A 12,187-nucleotide genomic window follows, 5' to 3' on the forward strand; every position below is an offset into this window, starting at 1 on the left:
TAAGTTAACACAGAATTTTAATCATTCATAGACTCAGAAGTAACTTAGATGTAAAGTCAGCAATATAATTGCTGGAAGTATTGTAGATGCATTTTTATACAGCTGCTTTGGTATGTCTGGCCTTCCCACAGTACAGCTACATTCACTGTGCCGTCCATAAATACTGTACAAAAATAATATGTGCTTTGACATAAAACATCTTCTCTCCATAGAGGATTTCCACTGTTTTCAGAGGAAACCATAAGGCTTTGTTCAATGACATATACAGTATGCACTTTCAGTTACTGGCATTATGTTAAATAGAATAAATTATATCTTTCAGTTGCTGTGGGAGGCATTTTTTCAAGTCTCTGTAATGTCATCACATAATAAATTAATAATAATAATAATAATAATAATAATAATAATAATAATAATAGTCCATGTTCAAAGTGCACAAAAAAAGAAGAATAATCCACTCGAGTGGGTGTAGATTCAGGTCCAGGCACAGCTTTAAAATGTATTTTTTGGAGTGAATCGACTGTTGCATGTGCATCATGAAGAGGGTCTTCTTACACTCCAAAAGGACGTTTTAAAGTCTGACTCACAGCTGTGCCTTGAGCTAAATATCTACACCTTTTTGACAATGCAAGTAGTATTTCCCCAGTGTCACTTCAGTTCCACAAAACGTATGACCTCCGCTTGACATCCTGAAGATCGAATGTGCTTTCACATCCACGCTTTTCCCTCAAAAAACACATCGAAAGGACGGTCAGAGGGCATTTTCTCCGCTCAGCAACATGTATTTGTGCTCCATCGTCACAGTCTGTAATGGCAGGACTCTCTCCATTAGGCGGAGCTCTCTCCCAGCAGGCAGTGTCTGACTCCATTTTCAGGCCCCGTTCAGTGCAGCTTCTCAACTCCTCCGCAGCGTCTAAAGCCGGCACGTCTGATATTTGCTGTTTGGGGAGGGGGCCAGCTCGTAGAAGAGGACGTAGGCGTTGCTGCTGCGAACCTGGCTGGACGACACTGGGCTCACCCTGCACAGAACACACGGTACACATTCGTTATTACACTTTGTCTACAACAGTAGACAAACACAGGCACATATTGTACTTACATACCACTGCAAAGCCTATGAAGTAAACCACGCCTCTTTTTTAAATCATAAAACATTGTATTTTTTTAATTTAATTAACATAAAACTGACATGTACCATCAATAGTTATACCTTTCAGGACCTTAGCTAAACAAAGAAACAGCTTTTACGTAAAAACAGCCATAAAGTTGACACCCGTTGAGAGTTGATACCTGGAGTCGTTGTAGCTGTACCACTCCCCCAGCACCGGGTTCTTGCAGTAGGATGTGTAGTGGCCTCCCAGAGCATTTCCCGAGTGGTTGGATACTGCATACAGGTTATACACCGCACGCTCTGCAGGGAGACACAACACTGTCAGTCAACACTACTGCAATCCTTACTCATACGCTGGCCCTCGGAAAAGTGCATGCCTTCTCCTCCTCTCTGTCCTCCGGTGGCCGCGTGTCACCTTCGGCAGATACTCACCGCTGCTGTCTGAGGCGAACTCCCGCAGGTCCAGCTCTTTGAGAGGGAAGTTGACATACGTGGAGAGTTTGCTGGTTCGCATGTTAGAGTCTGAGAAACGCTTCAGGTCTGAGAGGAACACCGAGTCAAGGAGCCGACATGACATGTTCAAAATGACGGATTGTGCTTTAAGTGCAACTTGGAGTACATTGTACTTTGACTCCACTGCATTTCAGAGGGAAATATTCTAATTACATGGTAAGTTTTATACCACAGCATCTACTTGACATCCTTGTTCCTTCACCAGTAAAGATGAAATATGATGCATTGCTGCTACAGATTGACTAGTTCAACAGTTTACAAAGTTAGACCACATGGTCCACTTTACACATTAAACCTACACTTAAGAACACTCTAAAACCTGAAAAGTAGTCAACCATTTATTTCTGGTATGCCATTGGCTTAGTGTATGCAAATATGTTCATTCATTTAAATGCATGTGCACGCTAGCCTGGTTGACACCAGAGAGTGGGTCTGGGCAAGGTTCATCCGCAGCGCATTTCCAAAAGGTGGGCGTCACCAACGGACGCAGCTCAAATGCCTCTGGGAGCATTTGGATAGTCCTTCAACCAATCAGACCAACGATCTAGGTGACGTAGCAGCGACAGCGGCATCAACGGGTTGCTGCGTTTCGGTGGCCGTCATGTTGAATGTAAACAAAAAGCTGCTCGCCGTCGCTGCGCTATTGTCATCGCGTAAAGCCCGCCTCAACGGTTGTGATCGGTGCCTTGATTTGGAAAAATTGGAAATGGGCTTGAATGGGCTCTTGGCCAGACTGACTTGCAGAGCAAATTTCAAATTTGCCAGAAGTTCGTCAGGGTTTTCCCAGGCTGTAAGCTGTAAGCACTAAACTAAATGGTGCAACGATGTGAGGAAAGGATACGAATCACGAGGATCTGAGGGAACTTCTGAATGCTGAATCTTTTGGTGCATTTTCTTCTGGTTTTGCATCTGTTGCACGTCTGAGAGAGAGAGAGAGAGAGAGAGAGATCAAACAGAGAGGGCAGTGAGATACTGATGCTGTATAATTCATACTATATTGTCTCTTTAAAAAGGAACGCGGGGTGTGGAGGCTTCTTACCGGTCTCTCTTCCCCGTCCAACACATCTTCTTTTGTGAAGAGCCTCAAGCAGTCTTTGAGAGTCACTTCGCCTGAGCTCTTCTGTGGAGACCCAGAGAACATCCAGTCAGGAAACAGCAAACTACATGGTATGGTTGGTATATCTATCTATCTATCTATCTATCTATCTATCTATCTATCTATCTATCTATCGAGAGAGAGAGAGAATACAACAGAACAAAACTGGCCATGTTGTCTGATTATCATCAGAGTATGACCATTACAAACAAGTAATGGCTTGTTTTCCGCAGCAATATAAAAAGTCTTTAAAGCCTAGCCAACACTATTTGACAGAATTTGGATGGATAATAAACCTTTTTCAAAGTGTATGTGTGCTCTGACCTGTGCGACCGGTATGGATAGGTCCCAGAATGGATCAAACACGGTGGAGCGGAAGCCACAGACGGTGCACGTCACAGAGCTCTTCAGCTGTCCAACAAACAGATCTAAAGACAGACACGCGAGAAGGAGAATTTAATATGCATAAAAACCAAGGTAAATTCAAAGATGGTTTAAAGGTAATGATGCACCCAATCAAGGTAAATCCCTTACCCACTACTTTGCTGTCCTCTCTCTCCAAGTACATGTTCCACATCCACTTGCCCTTTTCATCATCCCTGTGAATGAAACGGAAGAGCTCAAGTCAAAAACAGTGTCATCTAAGACTCAAAACTGAAATGTGTGTCCCGATTGGTTTTCTTAGATGCAAGCCATTAAGACATTGTAAAGGTTTTTACTCTGATCTGGAATTATATATACTGGTATGACTATTGTCATTAAACATGTTTGGGTATTAGTTCTTCTGAGGAAAGTTTAGGAATTGCCACATAACTGCAATATCTTGAAGGTAATGAATTACACAGTAATTATAAATAATTACACAGTTTATTTGCACCTTTTAGGCATGCAGCAGTGTTTTTGGCAGTGAGAGTTGTTGGTGACAGGGCAGGTTATGAGTGACTTATTGAGAGCAGAGGTAAGAGGAAGGGGGGAGCAGACTTACGAAAGGTGGTCAAAGTCTTCAACAGACATCTTAGGGCGTCCGGTCACTCTGTTCACCTCATTATGGAGACCGTCCAATAGGAAACGCAGAAACTCCTGGGCGTCCTGCTGACTGCAGAGCGACAAAAAGGGGAAATTGTTACTTTCTTCACTCCGAAATCAGCTATAGTTCCCAAACTGGATTGAACAAATAAAAGGCTTACAAGCAGGAGGAGGGAAGACTTACTTGCAGCCCACAAATTTGGGAGCATATCTCTGGATCTGGCTCCTGAAATCAGAGGGACTGATGGCCTCGTTGTTCACAGAAGTCCACAGGCTCTGAGTCAGCTTTGCAAACTCTGAAGCGAAGGAAAGACAAATAATGATAGAAAATGAGACCATAAATCATGCAACACTATCCTTTACAAAAGTATGCTACTTGATAAAATTATTACACTGACTCTGGATCCTCTGCGGATAGTATTCGTTTCCCCAAAGATCAGCATCTTCTTTAGTTAAAGATGCAGAGTTTTGATGTTGATTAAGACATTTCTGTAAGTCTGCTGTGGTGCAAAGCAGCCTGAACTCATGGGAGATTTGTACTTATGTGTATGAAAACGCATATTACGTTTTGAACTTGAAGTGTATAAAAAAAACAAAAAAAAACACCCAGACAGCAAGGACTGAATCGGGGAATGAATGAATGAATGAATGAATGAATGAATGAATGAATGATGAAAATCTCACCCTAACCTACATTTTTTATTTTTTGGCATCAAAAGGGCAGTCTTGACTTCCGCTCACTGTCCACTTACTTTCAACTGCATCTCGAGGTCTTCATCAGCGAATGGAAGTGGCTCAGGAGTCATGGTGAGACGGTGACGTGACACCCTTGAAGTGGGTCACTTGATGACACCTGAGCCAGTTCCAGGCACTGAGGAAGGGCGCTTTCACAACTATAGTCCGGTGGACTCGGTGCGATCAAGGGGGTTGAAGTTGCAACATTTTTGCATTTTTTCATTTGGTTCGGTTAGCTTTCACACTGCACTTTGTCAAACCGCACCAAACGCTGGAAACACACGTCACGCGGGTCGAAACGGTCACTTGTTTATGGTTTGACAGAATATCCGAAACTCGTGGAGCAACACCAGATTTAGGACGTCTTTCTGGTTCTGCTTTAGCGTTTCTAATATTTTAGAAGACGGTGAACACTGTGAGAGGTTACAGACGGACAGCGAGTGAAGGAGAGAGACGATGATGCGTTGTCACATAGACGACCAGCGATGTTGGGTCAGAACAGCTTATTGATTTAAAAGTTCTCATCCCTTAAATCATATATAAGTGTGTACATTGTGTGCAAGGTTGAAATTGCAGGCTAGTAAATGCATTGTTTTTGGTTCACTTCCTGTATTTGGGTCATTGGACCAGAGTTTGTTTGTTTGATCCGAGCCAGAGTTCGGATGGGCTTTCACACCACCCCAAAAGAATCGGACTATCCAACCAAACGCTGCAGGGTTAGTTTTAAAACGGACCAAACGATGTACTGTAAGTGTTAAAGCAACTTAAGAGTCATCTCACTGATGCGGGATGCGGTTGAACGCTCTGGAACGGCTACTAAGAGGAATCTTGAGTTGGGAATGCTATGTCACATAAACTGATTCTTAAAAAAACTAAACCGAAGACTGAAAGAAACTAGATGGGACAACTTTTTTGTACTAATTTCAGAGACATTATACAAAGTTATGACACAAATAATATGGCTTTTTGTAATGAACATTGGGAAAATACATGTTTTTATTAGAGATATGCACACTCCTTGGGAAAGCCCTGTCAGAGTGAATTAGGCCCTTTTGTTGTCCTGCCAGCACACATTTAATTTAGCTGAAAACTATAATCGTAGCATGAACGATTATGTAATTGTAGTTGAGTATTGTGAGATCCGATTCCAGTTAGGTATCTGATCTGTGTGTGGTCATTCTTCCAAGTGAAAGCAATCAAAGTATAGGGTTGTCAGATCGTTAGCAGTGAGCACCATTCTTTTGGCCACCAGCAGGGCTAGCTGGTAAATTAGGCTTTTACCAAAGCCGGTCGGTAGTAAGGCAAACACATCCTTCTTTTGTAGGAATTGTTCCAGGGCAAGTTTCTGTTCCGTTTTCAGAGAAAACTTGCCTTTGAAATCTTTTAAAACGGCAGCGACAGCTGCATCAACGGGTAGCTGCGCTTCGGTGGCCGCCATGTTGAATGTAAACTAAAAGCTGCTTGCCATTGCTTCTCTATCGTCATTGTGTTAAACCCACCAATAGCGCGCCTGGTGGATACGCCAGTTTGTGATTGGTCCCCGCAGATTTGTAACAGAAGCAGGATAGAAAAATTTACAGGTTTCCAGCCTGAGCTGCAGGGCGAAATCAAATCGCTGATCGGGCTGGGTATACCCAGTCTAGCACTACACAGCTCTACGTTGTTCCTCGTTATGCTGCTGACGTGTGGTCTCTCCTACCTTCCATGAGGGCAACGTTGGTCGTGCAGTTGTTGTTGAGGTCTGTTCGATGGATGTTTCTAAGGCAGTAATCTCTCAGCTCGCGAGTGTTACTCAGACATTGTAGGATGGAGTTCATGAAACACTGGAACACACAAATAAAACACAGAAGTTTATTCAATGAAGATCCCGACTCAGCAGGGCAAAGAGCAGCGAGTTGCACATCCGACCACAAAGTGAAGTAAAAGCACTTACTGTGTTGCCCAGGTTCCTCAGTCCCACCAGGCCTTGAGGACTCTTGTTCTATTCAAATAGAGAGAGAGGATATTTTAATATAGTCATGCATTTTTTTGAAGAATTATTCATTGAACAGATAACACATAACGGTATCATACACATTCAAAGAAAGACCCAGCAGAAATATTTAGTGTTACTGCAGGTACATTTTGTGTAATGAATTTATTCCACAATTAAAGTATGTAAATATGTAGATTCATCTTTTTCATTAACTTCTGAACGGACACATCCTGCAAAAATAATATTGCAAAGATGGTCGCGGTGGCCCAAGATGGGAATGAATCCTAAACATTTCTTGATTGGCTTCACGTAGGCCCAATATGTGCAAATTAGGGTTATTAATGGGGCCAAAATTTGGTTTGTTTTTGATGTTGACTTTCTCGGGCTCATGATTGGGTCAACGTGGGGACCATGTAATCCCCTTTTTTGGTCCACTTACAATATGGGACTAAACTGGGTGCTAAATGGGATGTTTAGTTACCATTGGAGTTTAACATGAGTTACCACAGCCTAAATTTAAAGCTATAGTGCGTAGTTTCTGACGCCCCCATGAGGAATTCTAAGTAATGACAACAAAACTGTCGGCGCGTCCACATGATACAAGCCTTCCGTGATCTTGCCCCACCCCCACCCCTCGTCCACGCAGTTGCTAGTAGCCAAGGAGGACATGGAGGATTAAAAAAACATGATAGACTCTTCAGAAGTAGTAATTATCTTCACTCGAGTTCCTGCGCGGGAAAGTCGCCGGACAACACAATCTTCTGAATACAGCCATGCTGAGAAACACAGAGAGTTGTGTGGAGCCGATAGTCCTAAATAGCTTTGTATCAACTAATTTGGCAATGGCTTGAATATGATGGACGTTTAGTAATATGAAAAAGTTATGCACTAAAGCTTTAAACCACAAGTTAAATAATACAGACTGACAGTCTTCTGAGCCATTTCTTTGTGCGTTACCTCAATTATACCGCCATGTCAAGTGAATATGTAAAAAGGTGTTGATGCTAAAGATACACATGCAGAGAGTGTCTATACATATATTAGCCTGCTGTACACACAACAGATCAGCTTGCGCACGCTCTCAGTATGATGTAACTAATGCATGACAGCACCGGGTTACATTCCTCAAGTGTGTTTAAGCCTCAATAGACTTACTGGCATTTTTTTTCTCAACGCACACCATCTGACGGTCACATTGTTGGCAGCACTGTGCTGTGGATATCAGCTACTGCTCCACATGCTTGGATGAAATACCTCAGTGTGTCCTGACCTCTGCCTGCAGCTGCCATTCACACCGCAGTGACATCACACAAGCAGGCCAAAGAGAAAGCTCTAGTGAGAAACTGCAGAACACAACGTGGCGTCAAGTTGTTTGTGTGAAGAGTTTCAAATTGCTGCCTGAGTCACAGACCAACAACATATCTGGTGCCGCTGGTAGTGTAGTGTTATTCATCTGGGAGGGCAGACTGACGCAAGGCTCTGAAAGCCACAGCACATCACAAGCACCTGGCGTATTACCCAAAATCTTGTTTTTGCCAGTATGGAAACTCTTTAAAACAACATTTAGAGCAACTCAATTACATGTATCAAGCATCAGGCTTGGCAGTACTAGCTTGGTTCATCATGCTGGCTTACGGGCCAAGGTCAATTACAAAGATTCATAAAATGCACAAAGAAAAATAACATTCCAGTTTTTAAGGCCCCTGTTGTCCTATTTCTGATCAAATATTCAGTTTCCACTGTATGATTTTTAGCAAAAACAACCAATATCCTCCTCAATATCATGCTTGTCACTTGTCTAAACCAGGTTGTCCTTGAACCCAAGTTGAATAATTTTGACTTTTGACCTTTTTTTTTCCTATACCAGTGACGGTTTCTGAGTATCAACAGGTGACACATTGGCTTGTGACCTGTAGCTCATACTGAATGAGGGAACATAGTAAAAGTGTAACATGATGGCCCGAAGCACTGTCATGCATCGATGCCTCTGCTGACGTCTGAGAAGCTACATGTGGAAATGACAGAGTCAAGGCAGCAACACACTGACGGAAGCACACATGAAGGCGCAACACACACATAACTGTATGTATGCACACAAATTGTAAACTGAGCAGCAACGTCAGCTACCTGTATTTATCTATTTTTTCTTCTAATTGTACTCAGAGTTCTACTGTCAGGATGTTTGTGTCTCTCCTGTGGCACTTTTGTTATCACAGCAAATGGATGATATCTGTGTTCCAGTGGTCGGATGTGGAGATATGAGGTGTGATTCGGAGCCAAGCATAAAGTATTTGCTTACACTTTTCTTTTTTAAGCAAATATGTGTTGTTATTAAGACTTTCAGTGGAGAGGTTTAGAGCCTTGTGATGGGCGTCATGCTGTTCCAAAAGCTTGAAATAGAACTGTGACAGTATGAACTATCAACAGCCCTCTTGGCTGAAATCTCATATATTTCCCCTTTGTGTCTCTCTACTTCTCTGCAGCATTTGAAGGTGACCATATGGTCCTGAGTTCCAATCTGCTGCACTGCTCTGGTGAATGCTGACCAGCGGCACGCTCAGCAAGCGGCTGGTGATTTAAAAGACCCATCCAAAAACCGAGGAAGTGATGCGTTCAGGTAATCTCTCTGCGAAGGAACGCTCTCCACTGGTTGGCATGACTTCAGAGAAAAAGAGAGAGAGAGAGCTAGAGAACGCAATGTCCTACCAGCTATGCATGTCTGGTCAAGGCTAAATGCTGTGACGAAGGAAGCAACACTCCTACACATGCCACTCCCTTGGAGACAGTATAAACATGAATCTCTGTTACATTACATAACAGCAGGACTGGGAGAGGTCTAAAATACCATACTCAAGTAGAATTATTGGTACTTTTCTAAAACTGTGCTAAGTAGAGAAAATAATACAGATGAAACATACTTAAAACATTGTTTAAAATGCACTGGGAGGAAAGCTTTTTTGTCAACTTTGATACAGTTTGAAAAGGCACAGAAATCTTCAAAAGTGAGAGAGTGAGAGAGAGAGAGAGAGAGAGAGAGAGAGCAAAAGTTGATTGTAATAAACTCGACTAAGAGTCCACAGCCAGGTGTGGACGAGGCTGTATGCTAATGTCAGCATGCTAACATTCACATGCCAAGATGTAAGATGCTTGTTCACCATCCTAGTTTTAGTGTGTCAGCATGCTAACATCTGATATTTAACACTGGTCATAAAACATCAATTGGACTAATTGATGGATAAAAATGAATAAAGCTGCAACAATTTGTTGATTGATCAATTAGTTGATCGACAGAAAAATAATCGCCAACTATTTTATTAATTGATTGAGCGTTTAAACCATTTTTCAAGCTAAGAAGCCAAAATTCCCTGGCTCCAGCATCTCATATTTGAGGATTGGCTGCTTTTTTTTAGTCTTATATGATAAATATAAACTGAACATATATGGTTGGAGGACTGTTGGTCAGACAAAACAAGCAATTTGACGACATCACCTTAAACTATGGAAAATTATGATTTGAGAAAATTGACTTGACTAGTTTTTGACTTTGACTTGATTTTATAGACCGAAATGATAAACTGATTGATAAGCAGATTAATTGATAATGAAAACCTGATGAGGATGCTAGATGAAAAGTTATTAAATCATTAGGTTTAATCATCTGGGCATCATGAATGTCTTCATCAAATATCATGGCAATCCATTCAATAGTTGTGGAGATGTTAAAGTCCAGACCAAAGTGGTGTACCATCCGACCAATCGCCTTCGCTTATCCTGCTAGTAGTACTTAAAATTACAATAAACTACTCGATAACACTAAGAAAAGTTAGCGCAATAAGATATTGTAAGTCCAGTGTAAACACAAGCATGCATACCATTGAGATGCCAATAATATCCCCTTCAGTATTATCAAGGACACAAGACTTGAAGTGTATCCTGTGACGTAAGCCAACTCATTCACACTGCTGCAAACACACCAGACCCACATGGTCACAAGTTTGTGCGGACTGTGCGCTAACAAAAAGTAGGCTACTATGTAGATTATAGGGGACAATCTAGACACATTACTTACGCAACAAACGCCACAGTCAAATTGTTACTTGGATGCAGGCAGCCAATGTTCTTTACTCCCCTGCATTGTGTGCTCACAGCCCCGTCCTTCGCCACTTAAGGCCACACAAGGGCCTAAAGGTAAGTGTTGGATCTCCACAACGCTCTCTATGGCTTTCCATATGGTTTTAAAGTTGAATAAGATGAGAAGGGATTTCAAGATTGCTGGGATTTTACAATTTCTTCTTTTAAAATCTGCACACAAAAAGTCAGTCATCTGCCTCAACTGGTTTCAATTCAACTGACTTACAGTGAACATACTGTATTTCATAGTGTCTATTTCCATTTCCCTGCCAAAATATTGCAATTATATTTTTTTGCTTGATGTGAGTAATAGTTTATAGTTGCAAAGAAATACTGTAAAATATTTTAGGTCAGCATACTGTACTATGATCTACAGGCCTAAAACAAAACTTACATAACGTGGAACAAACTTTCACTTTCCCCTTCTTAGGAAAACAACTATGCTTCACACAGGTTTAACATAATATATTTAAGTGAGGTATAGTTTTTCTATCACATTTGAAACAAATGAAAGAAAACAAGTTATTTTACCCTTTCTGAAAGTAAAACATCCAAATAGCATTGCTAATGTTAAGACTGCAGCCTTCTCAAGGCTGAGCCCCCCAGGCTAGCCTATGTTTTATATAACTGGTAAAACACAGTAGCCTAAAAGGCCTACATATGAACTTTAAAAGTCAGGTACAGAGTCTGTACAGGACTACCATTTTTCCTGTATGTACTATAGACGGTAAACATGCTAGTCTTGTTTTTAACAAGTTACCCAAATAAAAAGGTATGAGGAAGAGGAGGATACTGCTTTCAGAAAGGTGAGGCAGAAGCAGGGGTGTAGTGATGGAGGACTCACCTTGGCCTGGTTGATGATTAGACCCATGAATGTGGACACCAGCTTGGACCGGGACAACGAAGGACTCTTTCGCCGCAGCTCGGGTTTGTCTAAGGGGAAAGCGGCCGGTGTTTCCTCCGGTAAAGTCACTGTGTACGAGTGTCGCAGAGACGGCATGGTTGCGCTGTTGAATGTGTGTCCGACCCCGGTATGGTATAACGTTAGTGCAGTCCAATGCAACTGGACATCGTTCAAATCCACTGACAGGCTTAAGTCAATGATAATCAATTAATAATCGATCGATAGGCTGTCACGTCACTTGTCTTCCTGCTGTATTTGCGGGTTGTGGGTCTCTTCTGTCCCGCACCTGCACACTGCCTGCTTGTGTTAGAGAACACAGAGGTGGCGCGTGCGTTGGAGTTTTAACTGCGTGCTGTAAACATCCCCTCCCACCCAGTGAAGACCGGCGCTGCCTTCAAGTGCTGTAGGAAACATTAACACTGTTCTTGGTGCATTGAAAAAATCTTTTTGGAACTCTTAACAGTAATTTAAATGAAACCATCCAACAAGTTTAGAGGGGAAATGCAACTTCTAAGAACTCACAGACAGACAGACAGACAGACAGACAGACAGACAGACAGACAGACAAACTGACACAGACAGACAGACAGACAGACAGACAGACAGACAGTTTTTAAGTAATTGTAATCTATCTAAGGATATTAGTTTTTGAGTATTTTTACTCTGAAGGTTTTAAATATGTCTCTATTTGTTTCC

General features: G+C 41.9%; 1 protein-coding gene across 1 annotated transcript; it reads right to left on the reverse strand.

The window, feature by feature from the left end:
* Positions 1-11,850, reverse strand: LOC114566978 (ubiquitin carboxyl-terminal hydrolase 2). Its single transcript, XM_028595854.1, has 12 exons — positions 11,432-11,850; positions 6,415-6,462; positions 6,181-6,304; positions 3,931-4,042; positions 3,706-3,816; positions 3,255-3,319; positions 3,045-3,148; positions 2,664-2,744; positions 2,466-2,544; positions 1,544-1,651; positions 1,291-1,411; positions 1-1,019 (listed from the first exon to the last, which is right to left on the reverse strand). The coding sequence occupies exons 1-12, from the start codon at positions 11,585-11,587 to the stop codon at positions 914-916; spliced, it is 1,215 nt and encodes a 404-aa protein (XP_028451655.1). The 5' UTR covers positions 11,588-11,850; the 3' UTR covers positions 1-913.
* Positions 11,851-12,187: the final 337 nt, after the last annotated feature.

The sequence above is a fragment of the Perca flavescens genome, chromosome 13, assembly GCF_004354835.1.
Source record: "Perca flavescens isolate YP-PL-M2 chromosome 13, PFLA_1.0, whole genome shotgun sequence".
Lineage (NCBI taxonomy): Eukaryota > Metazoa > Chordata > Actinopteri > Perciformes > Percidae > Perca > Perca flavescens.